This window comes from Magnolia sinica, chromosome 2 (assembly GCF_029962835.1).
Source record: "Magnolia sinica isolate HGM2019 chromosome 2, MsV1, whole genome shotgun sequence".
In the NCBI taxonomy this organism is placed as follows: domain Eukaryota; kingdom Viridiplantae; phylum Streptophyta; class Magnoliopsida; order Magnoliales; family Magnoliaceae; genus Magnolia; species Magnolia sinica.
Genome location: NC_080574.1, coordinates 35,885,539 through 35,904,248, shown reverse-complemented (window position 1 = coordinate 35,904,248; position 18,710 = coordinate 35,885,539). Strand labels below are relative to the sequence as shown.

The 18,710-nt window shown below is 41.1% G+C and overlaps 1 protein-coding gene across 1 annotated transcript; it reads left to right on the top strand.

Annotated features, from left to right (window-relative positions):
• Positions 1-220: 220 nt before the first annotated feature.
• Positions 221-18,162, top strand: LOC131236950 (protein argonaute 1-like). The gene is made up of 23 exons (XM_058234503.1): positions 221-369; positions 1,612-2,393; positions 2,471-2,679; positions 2,786-2,935; positions 3,035-3,168; positions 4,477-4,586; positions 5,023-5,129; positions 5,306-5,444; positions 5,556-5,672; positions 13,769-13,876; positions 14,002-14,073; positions 15,130-15,252; positions 15,368-15,533; positions 15,686-15,807; positions 15,902-16,039; positions 16,204-16,346; positions 16,521-16,583; positions 16,668-16,731; positions 16,829-16,964; positions 17,166-17,239; positions 17,338-17,432; positions 17,606-17,637; positions 17,759-18,162. Exons 2-23 carry the CDS (start codon positions 1,623-1,625, stop codon positions 17,977-17,979), a joined length of 3,294 nt encoding a protein of 1,097 aa, XP_058090486.1. The 5' UTR covers positions 221-369; positions 1,612-1,622; the 3' UTR covers positions 17,980-18,162.
• Positions 18,163-18,710: the final 548 nt, after the last annotated feature.

The following is an 18,710-nucleotide window of genomic DNA, read 5'->3' as shown; positions in this document are numbered from 1 at the left end:
ACTGTGATCAGATGGCTCTTCTATGACCATATTCTTCCGATTCCACCGTATCATTCAACTCCTCGTCTGGTCGCACTAACTATGGAGGGAAACCACGTAGGATGACACGTCGTCCTATGGCAGCTTAGGTTAGTCCACGTCTACTCTCGATAGTGCCACGTCATCTGCCATTAGGAGAGAAAGAGAGAGAGAGAGAGAGAGCCGTATTGGCTTTTACCCAAATCCACCCTCTTAAATACTGTGAAGAGGACCGTGAGAGGTTTTTCCTCACGGCTGCGAAAGCGGTTTTTCTGAAATTACTTGCCTTGGGCTGTACGACTCTCTGAGTAAAGGGGGAGTGGAAAAGCGGTTTCCCGAAGCGGTTTTCAGGTGGACATGCTGGTTTAGGGCTCCATTCGCGGTTTTCCTTCTGCGGAAGAGCGGTTTTACTTCGTCATCCCTCGTTTCTCTGGTTTTATCACCTCTGTTTTCGCTTTTTCTGTCGATCTGTGGATTTTGACGTCAGACGCGTCTGATCTTTGAGTAATCTGCTATTCTTTTTTCATCTCCATTTCTGATCGATTTTAGCGGATATTTATTTTTTTCTATTTTTTTTTGACGGATATTTATTTATTTCTATTTTCTCTGAATATTTGCCTCACAGATGAGTGAGGATGAGTGAATCTTCGTTTTTTTCTCCAGACATTTGAAGATAAATTGATTTTTGATTATTTTCTTTGCTTTATAAATTTTTTTTTTTTTTTTTTAAAGTTTATGGTTTTAGATCTCGTTTCATGACTAAGCGAGAGTAATCAGTGTAATGAGCTGTGATTAAGCATCTTTAAGCGAGATTAAATGGTAGAGTTAGGTTTTTTTTTTTGGTTCTTCTCTTTCCTGACATGTCATTTTGCTGGAAGTAAGGGTTTCTGGTTTAGAGATGGTAGATTTGTGGATTTCTGTCAACAGTCTCTGATCTGTACTTCTTTTTTTCTCAGTCTCTAGTTGTTTTTTTTCCCCTAGGGTTTTCAGTAGATCTGTAGGCTCTCTCTCTCTCTCTCTCTTTTCTCCTTTGTATGTTGCTTTTAAGGTTAGGGTTTTATCATGGTTTTTCTTCATTGGCATTTTTTTTTTTTTTTGGGGATTTCTGGGTTAAAGACGAGTTTGGAAATTGCAACGATATATATATTTGGGTGTTTCTTTAGTCTACGCCATTTCTGTTGGTTCTAGTTCATAAATTGATGCAGCCAATGAGCATTTTGCTGATATTGCAGTTTGCTCTCTTTTTGTTACTTTCGGCATTTGGTGTTACAAGCTAAAAAAAATAAAATAAAATCCTAAAATAGACGATTCACCCCTTTCTATTGCCACCGAGAATCGACTCTATTCTTGCTGACGTTGTAGAACTTTCGGGGTCCACGAATGGTTTCCGATCTGGGGTTTCTGTTTGTGTTCTTTTCGCTGGTTTTAGCTCTTTCTTCACTGCGAAGCATTGAGGGCTTGTTTCGTTGTTTGTTTTCATAACTATTTCAGTATGAAGAAAAAATTCTGTTATTTCCAAGCAATTACAGCCATGGAAAAATATTCTGCGTTTTGCTTTCCTTATGGGACCTTTTGTTTAACTACACTGTGCAGCACTCATAATCATGGTTAGAAAGAGGAGAACTGAACTTCCCACTGGTGGTGAGGGCTCTGAACCTCAAGAAGCTAGTAGTAGCACTGGACGTGGGCCCCAGCGTCCGGCTGAGAGGGCTCCTCAGCCACAACAGGGAGGTGGGGGAGGCTTTCAAGGTGGTAGGGGTGGAGGTCCCTCGGGCCATCAGTCTCAGCAAGGTGGCCGTGGCGGTGGTGGATATTATCAGGGTGGCCGTGGTGGATCCCACCAACGGGGTGGGATGCCACCGCAGCAAGGCGGTGGCCCCCCACCTGAGTACCAGGGCCGTGGGGGATCTCACCCACGCGGAGGAGCGCCACCTCAACAATCCGGTGGTGGGATACATGAATCTGGAGGAAGGCGCAGGGGCGGCAGTGCGGGTGGGCGTGGTGGTGGCCCTTCTTCCAGGCCTTCAGTTCCCGAGCTGCACCAAGCTTCCCAGGCGCCTTATCAAGCGGCTTATCCCAGCCAGCAACCGCCGTCTGCGAAACCAGCGGAGTTGTCGTCACAGCCCAGTTCCTCATCTCGGCTGCCTGAGGCAGCTACATCTCCATTTCAGCTGGCGCAGCAATTTCAGCAGGTTACGATCCAGCAGGAGGGGTCTTCTAGCCAGGCTATTCAGCCTGTGACCCCAGTGCCAGGGTCGAGCAAATCTGTGCGATTCCCACTTCGTCCCGGCAAGGGCAGCACCGGTGTCAGGTGCATGGTGAAAGCAAACCATTTCTTTGCGGAGCTGCCTGATAAGGACCTTCATCAGTATGATGTAAGTATTCATTCTTTCACTGTTTCTATTATTGTTTTTTTAGTCTAGTATATTAATCAGTAGTGATTTTTGAGCAGGTCTCGATTGCACCAGAAGTTACTTCACGGGGTGTGAATCGGGCTGTCATGGAGCAGCTGGTGAAATTGTATAGGGATTCACATCTTGGGAGGAGACTTCCAGCTTATGATGGGCGGAAGAGTCTCTATACAGCTGGGCCACTTCCCTTTACTTCGAGGGAGTTTGTGATTACTCTTGTTGATGAGGATGATGGTCAAGGCGGCCCTAGGTCCTTTTACAAGCATTTCCATATATAGATATATATAATTTGGCATATCTATGCATCAATCTCTCTTTCATAACAATGTTTGCTGACATGTGCTTATGTAATGCAGGCGAGAGAGGCAATTCAGGGTTGTCATCAAACTTGCTGCACGTGCTGACCTGCACCATCTGGGATTGTTCTTGGCTGGGAAGCAGGCAGATGCACCCCAAGAAGCTCTTCAGGTTCTTGATATTGTTCTGCGTGAACTTCCTACTACTAGGTAATTGTTATGATGTTCGCTAGATGTTCAAAGTGCGTTTGAAGTTTCTACCTGATTGATCAAGCTTGAACATGCTATTTGTTGTATCACTGGCTGCAGGTATTCCCCAGTTGGTCGATCATTTTACTCCCCTGATCTGGGGAGAAGACAGCCACTCGGTGAGGGGTTGGAAAGTTGGCGTGGTTTTTACCAGAGTATCCGTCCTACCCAGATGGGATTGTCGCTAAATATAGGTATTACCAGTTTTCACTACATTAAAAAAAATAAAAAATGGGCCAGCTGGAATGCAAGATCTGTTGCAATTAATGTGGGCCCAATGGCGGCATGTAATAGATTTGGGCACCACTTGTGGAGAGGATCCACAAAACCCTAGGATGAAGCTCTCTAGTTGCATTGTATGGGATTCTCCCTCCAAAGTCCCACGTGCATGATGTTGCTGCATTGCACTTACGAAGAAATCCTAGTTTAAGGTCTTGCTTCCAAACTGGCCCTGCCCTTAAAGAGTGTCATGTTGAGGTAATTATTTATCTGCCATAATGAATGAGAGTTGCATTCCTTAACTTGGAAGGTAAACATCGAGGAGAATTCCTCCTTAATGAAGGGTATCCATCGGTTATTGCAGGTTCTCAGTAATGCCTCATTGCTGCTATAATCATAGTTAGCAGAACTTCTTTCTAAACTTGTAACTTTGAGAAATACTCGCATAATTGCTTTCATGTTTAAAACATTGTATATTTCAGAAGATTTGTTTTTCTTCTTCTTCTTTTTTTTCCTGTGAAAACAGAACAATACTCATTTTTCAGAAAAAGAAAAAAAAAGAAATGTCCTTTCTTTCAAAAAAAAATTCTAGGGTAATTTAAAGTTAGTGATTGGTTGTCATCATCCATTGGTAGAAATATGTGGAAAGTTAGAAAATTTAGTGGAAGGATCAGTTTATTTTTGTTGAATACTTGTAATGAAGGATTTGAGAAAGATAATTTGCCCATGTTAATCACAAACTTCTGTCTCCCAATTTTGGCATCTTCATTTCTTTGACTGTAATTATCATCATTAAAGATTGGAACTGAACACATACTGCCATTTTGCCATAAGTTGTTTTGCGAACTATGAATATAATGTGCGTGTTGTTTATTCTTTTCAGTGGAATTTTCTCATCATTGTTAAGAAAGCTGTATATTTTCATTAAACATATATAGTTATTTATATATTTTTAGATCTTGTTTAATTAATATTACTTCAAATCTATAAATATACACGAGTACAAAGAATTCTATGATATGCTGCATGCATTTGTCAATTTGCTGTAGTTGTCTGATCATTGTGATTTGGGCACTATGGTGTATCCATGATTGGGTCCACAGAATAGTCTGGGTCACCATGTGCCATCTGTACTGCACTTTATATTGCTACCTTGCTGGTTATATAATAGGTAATTTGCGACATGCATGCCAACTTCTAAAATACTGCCACTATACAATACTCACGTATTATAATGTATGCTGTAAAATTTTCTTGTTACTAAGAAATTGTCTCTGCTGCAGATATGTCATCGACTGCTTTTATCGAGCCACTTCCAGTCATTGATTTTGTTACTCAGCTCTTGAACAGAGATGTCTTAGCCAGACCATTATCTGATGCTGATCGAGTGAAGGTCTGCTTTTCTATTGTTTCTTCTGTTTGGATCGTGATGGTTTTCTTTTTCTTTTTTCTTTTTAGATCATTATTTTGGCATATTCCACGGGTGTGTCAAATTGTCCCATTGAAGTTTAATGGGACAATTTTGCGATTTTTTTTTTTGAAACTTCTGATTATAGAATTTTCCTCAGCTATTGAAAAACCTATTTAGTTATTTTTCTCTTTTAATCTTAGTGTACTTGTTTATGATTGTCAACAAGCTCCTTGGGAGGTGTGCTTTTCCTTTTTTCCTTTGCCTGAAACCATGCAGTTTTGTTCTATTTTCAACCAAACTCAATTTTTTTTCTTAGACTAAATTGAGGCAGGCGGTCTCAGGGTGGCGTTTTTTAAATTGTGTGTGTGTGTGTTTTGTCACTGTTCTTAAATTGATTTTTCTAATGTGGTATTGACAGATTAAGAAGGCTCTTAGAGGTGTGAAGGTTGAGGTTACACACCGAGGGAACATGCGCCGAAAATACCGAATATCAGGTTTAACGTCGCAGGCAACTAGAGAGCTAACGTAAGGATCTTTTTGTCTTTTTTTTTTTTTTAAAAAAAAAAATAAAAAAAAATCATTAGTCTTTGTTTACCAATATATCCTGTCTTATGGGGTGTCTGTTTAAGTTTTCTTTATGTCTGTGTTGCTGACATGGATCATGAATTGTCTTGTTTATGGAAAATTGGAAACATCAATAGTTTCCCTGTTGATGAGAGAGGCACAATGAAGTCGGTTGTGCAATACTTCCAGGAGACCTATGGATTTGTTATCCAACATACCACGTGGCCATGTCTGCAAGTTGGAAATCAGAATAGACCAAACTATCTGCCTATGGAGGTCAGCACATTCATACACTCTTCCCTTGTTTTCTATGTGTGAATCTTCTGGACTCTTCCCTTGTTTTCTATGTACGAATCTTCTGGACAAGTCTGCCACGAATTGTTACAGGTCTGTAAGATTGTGGAAGGCCAGAGATATTCCAAGCGGTTAAACGAGAGACAAATAACGAATCTGTTAAAGGTGACCTGCCAACGTCCTCAAGATCGGGAGCTTGATATTGTACAGGTGATGTGATGTCCTACAACTTTGCATGTCTTACATCTGTGTATGTTTATTCCTTCTCTTTCACCTCTGTACATTGCTTGTTCTTTCTTTCTTATTCTGGATCATTGCTGAAAAATGACTTATGGTTATCATACACATTAAGCAGTTACTTCCTCTCACTCAGGTTATCATACTCAGTTAAATGGAGTACTATTTCGTTTATAAATTATATATGAATTGTCTTGTAGGTAAATTGACGCAGGACAGCCCTAGTTATGATGCATGCTCATGGACACAATTAAACAGCGGAAATAAAAGGAATAAATGATATAAAATTCTAACAGTAATCATCATAACTGAGAAAATCATAAAGGAAACATGCAATGGAGCGGGCCATCACTACAACCATGGGTTATGGAATTCAATTACTACTTGGGTTGGATCCGGCGAGGGATGAGACCTCCCGATCTTGCATGGTCACACCCAATCAATCATGAAGATCACTAGGCCAAAGAACCAAGAAGTTTCTCGGATTAGGGATTTGAGAATTTGGGGATTTAGGGTTTAGATCGGTTCTCAAGATTTTGATCGAAGAAGGATTAGCCAAAACTGGAAAATAGAAGGAAGAAAATTATTACCTTGAAGAAGTTGGAGGGGCACAAGAAGAAATTAGAAGAAGAAGATTAAGGGGAGAGAAGAAGCACCATTAGAGAGAAGAGAGGAAGGAGGCAACCAAAGGGTTTGCTTTTCATTAATCAATAGTTGAAATTCGTGTTTAGGGCTTTACCCCACTTAAATAAGCAAATAAAGACATAAAATTACTAAAATACCTCTAGGATAAGCAAATAAAGATATAAGATTACTAAAAGACCCCTAACTAAGTCAAAAAATGCGCAAATAACATAAGTATGGGAAAGTTTGGGTGCTCGGTCTTCTTTCTCCAATCTTCCTTCACATGTGTCTTCCCTAAGTGGGGTCTTCTATATGTCCAATCACATGTGAAAGGTCTTCAGCTCCTCAATATTCGCCTATCCACAAGGACGGCACTTGTGGTTGGCGCTTTCTTCGTTGGTACACCTTGAATGCACCTGTGTCCGCATCAATTCCCCTCGGGTGAGAAAAACTCGACTCCGACGAGTTGAAACTTTTGTAGCGCTCGAGTAGATCTGGATCAATACCTTGCAATGCGTCGCCCGACAGCCACGTAGATTCAGACGATGGTTTGTTTTTCCACCTGACAAGATACCTTTGGAAACCCCCATCTCTCGTGGATACTATCTCATCATCCAAGATTTCCTCAATTGCTTCTTTATGGGTAATGGGTGGAGGAGGTGGTGGAAGGGGTTGGGTAGCAAACTCAGAAAAAGGCCATGAAAGGGACGATGTATCAACAATGGGAGTATGGGCACGGACTAGATCTTCCACATTAAAAGTTGGATTAATGCTCATTTCAGGTGGAAGGTCAACCCGATACGCGTTGGACCCAACCTTTTGTAATATCTTGAATGGTCCAGCACTACGCGCTTGTAATTTCTTTGCAGATCCTTGAGAGAATCGCTCTGGCCTTATTCTCACCATTACAGTCTCCTTCTTGAAATTCTTGCACTCTACGATGAGAATCAACTGAAACTTTCTAATCATCATTGCTCTTATTTAACCGCTGTCTAATATGTGTATGCAAATTATGAATATGGCGTGCGAATGCATCGGCTGACTCAGAAGACCTTTGGGTAACAGACATAGGTAAGAGATCTATGGGCATTCTAGGTTTGTAACCACTTACAATTTCAAAAGGACTCAACCCTGTAGATCTATTAACTGACCCATTATAAGCAAGTTCAGCAGTTGGTAAAATTAGGTCCCAAGTCTTAACATGTTCACCCACTAGACAACGTAGAAGATTTCCAAGGCTACGATTTACCACCTCAGTTTGACTATCTGTTTGTGGGTGGTAAGCAGTAGAAAATTGCAAACGAGTTCCCATAATGTACCACAGTGTCTTCCAAAAATAGCTAGTAAATCGAACATCACGATCAGACACTATGGTTTTAGGTAACCCATGGAGACGCACCACATCATAAAAAAAAAGACGAGCAACATGAGACGCATCCGACGTCTTCGAACATGGGAGGAAATGCACCATTTTAGAAAAACGGTCCATAACGACAAAAACGGAATCGTGCTGTTTTATAGTCTTGGGAAGCCCGAGCACGAAGTCCATACTAATGTCCTGCCACGGAGCATGTGGCACTGGCAATGCCGTGTACAGCTCGGTATTTTGCTTTCTTTGCTTTGCCAGCTGACATGTTCGACACTGCCTTAAAACTTTGGCTACGTCTCGCTTGATGCTTGGCCAATAGAAACGATCTTCCACGAGGGCAATGGTCTTATCACGACCAAAATGGCCAGCTATTCCTCCTGAATGAAGCTCCCAGATGAGGGATTCACGAAGGGACATACGAGGAATACAAAGTCTGTCTCCCTTGAAAAGAAAGCCATCTTTAAGAATATATTCACCCACAATATGCTGGTCACTAGAGAGCGACGCGTAAGTACCCCCAAAATCAGGACATATGGGGTATTCATCTTTCAGTTGCTCAAATCCGACTACCTCTACACTCAAGGAGTTGAGCAACGCCACTCTCCTACTAAGGGCATCCGCTGGTTTGTTTTCAACCCCGGCCTTGTGTTTCAAAACAAACGAATATTCCTGAAGAAACGCTACCCACTTGGCATGCCTTGGGTTGAGTTTCTTCTGAGAATGCAAATATCTCAAAGCCTCATGGTCAGAAAACAAAACGAATTCTTGCGGTAGGAGGTAGTGTCGCCAATGTCTCAGGGATTGCACTACCGCATAAAATTCTTTGTTGTAAGTCGAGTATTTTTGTTTTGCCTCATTCAGTTTCTCACTGAAATAGGCCACTGGGTGTCCTTCTTGACTCAACACTCCACCTATACTGACACCAGACGCATTGCACGCTACTACAAAGACTGTAGAAAAGTCAGGTAGTCGCATGACAGGAGCTTCCACCATCTTGCCCTTAATTTCTTTGAAAGCCTTGACGGCGGCTTTAGACCACACGAACTCCCTTTTTCATGCACTCGGTAATGGGAGCCATGATTGTGCTAAAACCCCTAATGAATTGACGATAAAAAGTTGCTAGGCCGTGGAAACTTCGCACCTCATGAATGTTCCTTGGTTCTAGCCACTCAACTATGGCCTTGACTTTTTCAGGGTCTGCTCGCATCCCTTCAGATGACACTATAAATCCTAAGAACACAACTTGGTTAGACATGAATGCACATTTCTTAAGATTAGCGTACAACTTTTCCTTCCTAAGGACACTACAGACCTTCTTTAAATGTTCAAGGTGTGATTCCTTAGTGGTACTATAAATAAGAATATCGTCAAAGTACACCACTAGGAATTTTTTCATGAACGGCCTCAAAGTTTGTGTCATCACCCGCATGAAAGTACTGGGTGCATTAGTCAAGCCGAAGGGCATGACCAACCACTCATACAGCCCATCTTCGTCTTAAACGCCGTCTTCCACTCATCTCCTGGGCGTATACGAATTTGGTGATATCCACTCTTGAGGTCTATCTTAGAGAATATAGTGGACCTGGCCATCATGTCAAGCATATCATCAAGTCTAGGTATAGGGAACCTATACTTGACTGTAATTTTGTTTATGACACGGCTGTCCATACACATGCGCCATGTGCCGTCTTTCTTTGGCGTCAACAATGCAGGCACGGCACACGGGCTCATACTCTCTTGGATGAAACCCTTTTGTAGAAGCTCATCAATTTGCTTCTTCAACTCTGCATGCGCTGCAGGGTTCATCCTGTAGTGAGGAAGGTTCGGTAAAGTAGACCCTGGGACAAGATCAATGGCATGTTGTATGTCCCTCATAGGTGGCAACTCATTCGGTAAGTCTTCAGGAAATACATCACTGTATTCCTTCAGGACCGAGGTCACCTTACAGGGCAACTCTGATGGAACCTCATGTGTAATTTCTCTAGCCACAAGGGCATACACCAAAGAATCCTCCTTAGCCTCTTTTTCAAACTCTCTTGCGCTGATTATATGTAAAGACTTAGGTTTGGATTTCCCCATTTCTCTAGGCTCACTTGCCTTCTCATCCTTCTTCTTCCCTACTGTATTCTCAGGTGGCATGGGATTAAGTTTGATCTTTTTACCATTATACATAAAAGTACATGCATTCGAACGACCAAAGATCGTGACATCATTATCGAATAGCCACGGTCTACCTAGGATAACATGTCCCACATCCATAGGTAAAACATCACATCACAGGGACTCTTTGTATGACCCAAACTCGATGGGGACTAGACATTGCTGGGTGACGGTAGGGATGTCTTGTTAACCCAAGAAACTTTATACGGGTCTGGATGAGGTGTGGATTTCAGTTTTAAGCGATCTAAGGTGCTAGTGGAAATCACATTCTGACAACTTCCACTGTCCACTATCACCTTACAATTCTTTTTACCACACTTGGCAATAGTGTAGAAGATAGTGCTTCGACGCCAGTCAGCACTACTTCTAGACTGAGCTAACACATGCCTGACTACTGCAAGCGTTGCTTCTCCATCCACTTCTTCATCAGTAAGTCCTCCTTCAGGGTGATACTCTTCAACTTCATAATCACCCTGGTCATCTCCACCCTCGTGGGGCTCGCCTATAACTAAGGCTCTCCCACAGCTCTTTGTAGGACACTGATTAGACATGTGGCCAAGGTTGCCACACTCATAGCACCTCACTTGGCTCATGTTACTAGGACCGGCACCAAGAACCCCTTTGCCCTTGTCCTCCCTAGGCCTAGGCGGAATGGTCGCATGTGCCCTAGGTTGATTACCAATATTAGGTCTAGTTCCTTAGGAACTAGATCTAGCATTGGAGTCTCGGGACTTAAAACGACGAACGACAGGAGCCTTCAGATACTGCTCTAACTCCTGCACGACTTGATATGCTTCATCTAAGTCCGTTAAGGGCCGAGTAATAAGCTCGCGCTGAAGATCCGCACAAAGACCCGTCTTAAAACGCGAGAGCGTTACTAGAGGGTCTTCTTGGATATTACATCGCATCACATACTCTTCAAATTTAGCGATGTAGTCAGCGGCAGGCATTGACCCTTGGCGTAAGGATTGCCATTGGTCAAGGAGCTTCTGACGGTATGAGAGAGGAAGGTACTTCTCCTTCAACTTCTCTTTTATCTCATACCAATGTGTGATAGGGGCTCTACCAACTCTCTCTATCCTACGCTCGGTGTTGGTCCAGAAGAGTTTGGCTTGACCCACAAGCTTCATCTTAGCAAACCGCATTTGACGGTTTTCTGACATGCCATACCACTCAAAGTAGTGGTCCATGTCAGCAACCCAGTCAAGGAATGCCTTGGGATCCAAGCGTCCATCAAAACTCGGGGCCTCAACTCTCACACTCTTCATCGCACGCTCATCTAGATCATAACGGTCTTGATGACCACATGTGGCTCGTGCCTCTCGCACCACACCACGACCGTTACCACGATCTCTATCCTCGCTACCACCACGTGTGGCAGCACGTTCTTCAATGATTTCTTCCACTTGGGAGTGCGCATCTTCCCCTACAGCGGGATTTTCCTTTTGGGACGCCTCTAGTCGCTCCACCTTAGTCATGGTAGTGGTAATTTGGTTCTCAAGGCGGGCAAACTCACGCCTTTGACCTGCTTCTAGAGCGGTTATCTTTTGTATCAATTGAGCAAGTTGCTCAGATAACTGCTCGTTATTCATGGTAGGTTGAAGTCCGAAACCTCTACCTCTTCTCGTGGGCATACAATGAAGACTTGAACCAAACTCTACCTAACTAGACTACTAGGTGTTATGACTTTCAAGATGAATGCGATGAATGCAAAACTACTATGAACTTACACAATTAAGTTGAAACAGGAAACAACTCAAATCTGAAAATTTTCCAGATTAGGAACTTTTTAAAATTGGAAAGTTTCTAAACTTGGAACTTTTCTAAGTTAAACCTAAAAATCAAAACCCTAATTTGATAACTCGATCTAGACAAAAACCATGCAAGCCTAGGCTTTGATACCAAATTTGACGCAGGACAGCCCTAATTATGATGCATGCTCATGGACACAATTAAACAGCGGAAATAAAAGGAATAAATGATATAAAATTCTAACAGTAATCATCATAACTGAGAAAATCATAAAGGAAACATGCAATGGAGCGGGCCATCACTACAACCATGGGTTATGGAATTCAATTACTACTTGGGTTGGATCCGGCAAGGGATGAGACCTCCCGATCTTGCATGGTCACACCCAATCGATCAATGAAGATCACTAGTCCGAAGAACCAAGAAGTTTTTCGGATTAGGGATTTGAGAATTTGGGGATTTAGGGTTTAGATCGGTTCTCAAGATTTTGATCGAAGAAGGATTAGCCAACACTGGAAACTAAAAGGAAGAAAATTATTACCTTGAAGAAGTTGGAGGGGCAGAAGAAGAAATTAGTAGAAGAAGATCAATGGGAGAGAAGAAGCACCATTAGAGAGAAGAGAGGAAGGAGGCAACCAAAGGGTTTGCTTTTCATTAATCAATAGTTGAAATTCGCGTTTAGGGCTTTACCCCACTTAAATAAGCAAATAAAGACATAAAATTACTAAAATACCCCTAGGATAAGCAAATAAAGATATAAGATTACTAAAAGACCCCTAACTAAGTCAAAAAACGCTCAAATAACATAAGTATGGGAAAGTTTGGGTGCTTGGTCTTCTTTCTCCAATCTTCCTTCACATGTGTCTTCCCTAAGTGGGGTCTTCTATATGTCCAATCACATGTGAAAGGTCTTCAGCTCTTCAATATTCGCCTATCCACAAGGACGGCACTTGTGGTTGGTGCTTTCTTCGTTGGTACACCTTGAATGCACCTGTGTCCGCATCATAAATTATACATGGAAATAATTTTATATACAGAGGTAATTATTTTAAAGAGACAATCCATTGTTCATGTATCACTATAAGATAAGGCAACTCCTTGTTGAATGAAGAGACATGGATTATCCAATCAATAGATCTGGACTGTCCATTAGGTTCAGCCACACTTCATGGGCCACCATGCAAAATACACTTCATGGGTCTTCTATATGTCCAATCACATGTGAAAGGTCTTCAGCTCTTCAATATTCGCCTATCCACAAGGACGGCACTTGTGGTTGGTGCTTTCTTCGTTGGTACACCTTGAATGCACCTGTGTCCGCATCATAAATTATACATGGAAATAATTTTATATACAGAGGTAATTATTTTAAAGAGACAATCCATTGTTCATGTATCACTATAAGATAAGGCAACTCCTTGTTGAATGAAGAGACATGGATTATCCAATCAATAGATCTGGACTGTCCATTAGGTTCAGCCACACTTCATGGGCCACCATGCAAAATACACTGATTGGATTATCGTAACTGTCCAAAAGTTGAACTTACATTTGCTGACATTCTGTTTTCCAAAACATGGATGTGTTGGTTAGAGTCATCTGGGCAAGGTGATTGTTTGGAATCATTAACAAATGTGCCCCACCAAATGGGTGGTTAATATGTTAATTGGACCTTTTTCATATTGATCTCGACTCTCCATTTTATGGTTCTATTAATTGGATGGCTCGATTTGTGTCCCAACGAAGGGTGGGTTGGGTCAAAGGGACTGTCAAAATCGTTTGATTAGTCTGTCTAGGTAGCCCTATGCAATTGGGAGCACATAATTCGTAGAGCTGTGGGAGCACTGGATCATTTCTCTAATTAAATTTCAATTTCCTTTGTTCATAATTTCTGTGTTCAGATATCCCAAATACCAAAAGCATTTGTTGATGCATACAAGAAAGTAACAAGAACGTAGGAGGTAAAAGTGCACAAAAGATGTTCCAATGTTGCACAAAAAAAATTGCAAGTTATTCTTACCATGCCTCGAGAACATTCCAAAAGTATGCCTGGAAACTATTCTTTAGTGCATCAACATGGTGATTGGCATTGGCCTTGTAGTTTATCTTTGTTAATGCTTGTGTTGGAATGAAGTATCCTGAAATTTCATTTTTCTTTGGTTAGACGGTTCACCACAATGCTTACCACGAAGATCCTTATGCAAAGGAGTTTGGCATCAAAATCAGTGAGAAACTTGCTTCGGTTGAAGCACGCATTTTACCTGCACCTTGGGTAAGTAAATTGGTATTTTTTAACAAATGTGGGATTTGGTTCATTGACTAGCTAATTTAACCACAGGAATTCCCTCCCGTGAGTGCTTTATAATTTTTCATCATTGCTCCTGGTTGGTTTTGCAGCTTAAATACCATGACACTGGTAGAGAAAAGGATTGCTTGCCCCAAGTTGGTCAATGGAATATGATGAATAAGGTATACTCCTTCAGAAGTTGAAACTCTCATTTTAACTGTGAATTAAATATGCATGTTGGTTCTAATCGATGGCTCCAAATTCTTAGGCTCCCTATTCTTGTTGCTGCGATTAGAAAAAAAAAAACTATAGCCCTGTCCTAGTTTCTGTTCATGTCTGAAATCGATAGATTTTAATGATACAAGAAAGATGTTATTCCTATAGATAAAAAAGAGACTATTATGAGGGAAAGGAAATTAAAGGATTCAGTGTTTGACCTATTATTATGTTTAAGTTTTTTTTAAAGCAAATCTGTTTGTGGCTTTCAGTAAGGATGTGTTTTTCATTCATGATATTGAAATATGTTTTTCTTTGGCATATTGGGACATGGTTATTGTATTGTTTCTACAATTTTGATCCTCACGTGAATTCTCTCTCGATTATTTTGTTTCAGCCTGTGCAGATCTAGATTGGACTTCTTGTGGTTAAATTTCTTATTAGTAATTGGTTTTCATGTTACGTAGGATACCTTGAAATGTTGTTACTGGAGCTTGCTACTGATAGCATCTGCGGCAGATAATTTGTCAAGGCAATTTAGAGAACTGTTTACCGCATTTACATTTGTTATTCCATGATAAATCTGCATGTAACTTGTTGCAAATTACCTTGTTGTTTTTCTTCTTCTTCTTCTTCTTTTTCTTAGGTCTGGTGTTACTGGGATTATTTATTTCAAGTTTTGTGGAACTAATCATTATTGTTTAAAGTCAATGCATAAAAACGTGGTTGGTACAGCATATAAATCTGCATATAACTTGCTGCAAATTGCCTTGTTTATTTGTTTTCTCCTTTATTTCTTAGGTCTGGTGTTACTGGGATTTATTTATTTCAAGTTTTGTGGAACTAATCATTCTTGTTTATGAAATCAAGGCATAAAATTGTGGTTGGTAAAGCATGCTCCATGCTGCTGTTTTATTTTGTTTCGTTTTTTATGACGACAGGGTGTACCCGCTCCATTTTTAATGCAAGACTGCTGTTTTGTTATGATGCTCTGTTATTGAATTCTTTTTATTTTGCTGCAGAAAATGGTCAATGGAGGAACTGTGAACAACTGGATGTGCATAAATTTTTCACGTAGCGTGCAAGATGTTGGAGCTCGCGGATTCTGTCATGAGCTCGCACAGATGTGCCAAATTTCTGGCATGGTAGGGTTTCAGTGTGCTTGTATGTTGGTGTTGGATGCATAAGATGCTGGTGTGCACGGTTCTTATTTTTATATAATCCTCATTCATAATTCCAAGTTTATTTGAATTTATGCAGGCGTTTACATCTGAACCTATACTTCCACCATACACCTCTCGCCCTGATCAGGTGGAAAGAGCCTTAAAAACACGCTACCATGATGCGATGACCATTCTCCAGCCCCAGTGCAAAGAACTTGACCTGCTGATTGTCATTTTGCCCGATAACAATGGTTCTCTTTATGGTATGCATTTCGACTAATTCACATGAATGGAATGAGGCTGTTTTTTTTTTTTTTTAAATTTTTTTATTTATTTAATTTTAAAATTTAAATCTTTCTATTTCTATACCAATCCTAATTTTCTGTAAATTTGTATTGCAATTTCTGCATCACAGGAGATCTGAAAAGGATATGTGAGACAGATCTTGGATTGGTATCTCAGTGCTGCCTAACTAAGCACGTGTTCAGGATGAGTAAACAATACCTGGCAAATGTTGCCCTCAAGATAAATGTAAAGGTAGGTGCCGTGGTGTTTTGAATTCCCGGCTATATTGAGTTTATGAATTTAAAATATCTTCAACATGATTAGCTCTTTTATTGACCGATGTTAGGTTGGGGGAAGGAATACTGTGCTTGTGGATGCATTGTCTAGGCGCATACCTCTGGTCAGTGATAGACCAACTATTATCTTTGGTGCAGATGTGACTCATCCACATCCAGGCGAGGATTCTAGCCCTTCCATTGCAGCGGTATGATGCTCGGGTTCCTTTCATGTAACTGAAATTTCACTGGTTCATTTATTTTCCTCACGGATTCTTATTTCTAATTCTGTAATTTTTGCATCCAAGAACTGCAGCTCTTCTGTGTTTGTTGCATTCATCTGATTAATAAGATTTGGTGAACTTCTTGGCAGGTTGTGGCTTCACAAGATTGGCCAGAGGTCACAAAGTATGCTGGTTTGGTTTGTGCACAAGCTCACCGCCAGGAGCTGATCCAAGATCTTTTTAAAGTCTGGCAAGATCCTGTACGGGGCACCATTACGGGTGGCATGATCAAGTATTGTCTCTTATTTTCCTTGAGCTTTTAAAAAAAATGGTAGATTTATTATTTATGATCGATGTGCTCTTGTGGGGTTTTACATGTGGCCATTTTAAACAAGATCTATTTAATGTAGCTGCTTAAAATAAAGAGAGGGGATTTTAATATCACTCAGTGTTCTTTTAAATCCAGGGAGCTTCTGATTTCTTTCCGTCGGGCAACTGGGCAGAAACCTCAGCGGATCATATTCTACAGGTGACTGTTATTAAACATTTCTTTTCCATATTGAACGATTGCTTCATTTTTCACCAATAGGCTGACGATGCTGTGTATATGCAGGGATGGTGTGAGCGAAGGCCAGTTCTATCAGGTCTTACTGTATGAACTAGATGCAATCCGGAAGGTGACATCTTCAGTTTTTAAAGGGTCCTGTCCTTTCTGTTTTTGTTTGTTATATAATCTCAACTCACCTTACCTTTCCTGGTGTTTGATCTTTTCAGGCATGCGCATCACTTGAGCCGAATTACCAGCCCCCGGTAACATTTGTTGTTGTCCAAAAACGCCACCACACCAGGCTTTTTGCTAACAACCATTCGGATCGCTATTCTGTTGACAAAAGTGGAAATATATTACCTGGTAAGATGGCGATTAATAGCCTAAATATCGTACGTGCCTCAATTTTGAGAGATTAATGTAGGTGTTTGGTAACTCACAATTATACAAGTGCTAGTGATTTTGATGGATTAAATGCTTTAATTTTCCCCAGCGAAACACAAGCAATTTGTCCAGTTGATGCCTTAAATTCAATTGCTTGAAACCTGTTTCCTTAACTCACAGGAACTGTGGTGGACACAAAGATATGCCATCCCACTGAATTTGACTTCTATTTGTGCAGCCATGCGGGCATCCAGGTAAATTTGATCCCCGTCTTTCCTTTAGTAAGTTGATTTTTAAAGCTGAATCTATTTTTCGTTGATGGTATGCTGATTATTGTGTTGTTGTACTCAAGGGCACAAGCCGTCCTGCTCATTACCATGTCTTGTGGGATGAAAACAAATTTACTGCTGATGGACTTCAATCTCTAACTAACAATCTTTGCTACACGTAAGAATCTTTCCTCATGGTTTATTTTCTTTCTTTCCAATTGAGTGTTTGGTGGCCAATCCAGCCTTCAGTTCCCTGTTTCAGAGTGCAACTTGACTTGGGACTGTTTACGGGTCTTGATTCCTTGTGATCAGTTTATCTTGATCTAATCTTGTTTGCCCTTTGTTATACAGATATGCCAGGTGCACCCGGTCTGTATCAATTGGTGAGTTTATCCATTCATTAGATTTTTGTGACATTTTTTCAATCTCTTTTTATAGTTACCTACTGAATGTGGAGGAAACATCTTTTGCCTTAAGATGCCTTTATGTTTGTAAAATTGGCAGTGCCACCGGCATACTATGCTCATCTTGCTGCCTTCCGCGCTCGTTTTTACATGGAGCCGGAGACATCTGACAGTGGCTCTCTAACAAGTGGTGCTGCTGGCCGTGGTCCTCCGGGCGGTGTTGGTGGAGGCGCACGCAGTACTCGTGTCCCGACAAGTGCTGCAGTCAGGCCGCTCCCCGCACTCAAGGACAACGTGAAAAAGGTGATGTTTTACTGCTGAGGCATGTCCACCTCAAGAAACAACCTTCCAGACTCAAGAAAAAAAAAAGGAAATACTCCAATAGGAGGGATGTGAGCCTTGTCTAGAGAGTTTTTGAATGAAAATATTGATTTAAACGATTGGTGGGTTGCAAGAACATTGCCATTCTAACATTCTTGGGGTAAATGAGAACTTTTGAAGTCTTGCTCGGTCTTAAAGTGAATATCTTGGGAGCAACCAATATGGATCGCTAGTTGCTGGACTCGTGCTATCCTGATGGGGCTTTCAAGGTCCAGATAATGGGACCATGGCGGTGGCCTTATCACATGCCTCATTGTAATGGCCAAGTGGATTACATACATAATAAGCACTGAAGCACTGAGCCAGACCAATCAATCAAAAGATGGCATGTGATGGACCCCACCTTGGACTAATCATGGAACCAGACAACTTCCAGTCAAATCTACTGGAACGGCATAGCCTTTTATAATCACATCCCTGAGTGTTGTTTGATGTGATAACACCCAATGTCTTTAGGTTACTACTACTGATCCTTCTGTAAGGATATATCTGCGATGAACTTTTTGTTAGCATGGAAGTGGTGTCATTGGGCCACCTACAGGGTATCCTTGTGATCTTGGATTCATTTGGATGTCGTATCTTGCAAATGGATTAATGATTAGAAAAATTATAGAGATGGGTTGTTGATCGTTTAACCCAGTGGGACAAACACCCCCCCTCCCCTCTCCTGG

Excerpts from the sequence above, each read along its gene's own strand:
- LOC131236950 (XM_058234503.1), top strand. The coding sequence starts at position 1,623 with ATGGTTAGAAAGAGGAGAACTGAACTTCCCACTGGTGGTGAGGGCTCT. Across the intron at positions 2,394-2,470 it reads AGGACCTTCATCAGTATGAT|GTCTCGATTGCACCAGAAGT; the intron begins GTAAGTATTCAT and ends ATTTTTGAGCAG. Across the intron at positions 5,445-5,555 it reads CAAACTATCTGCCTATGGAG|GTCTGTAAGATTGTGGAAGG; the intron begins GTCAGCACATTC and ends GAATTGTTACAG.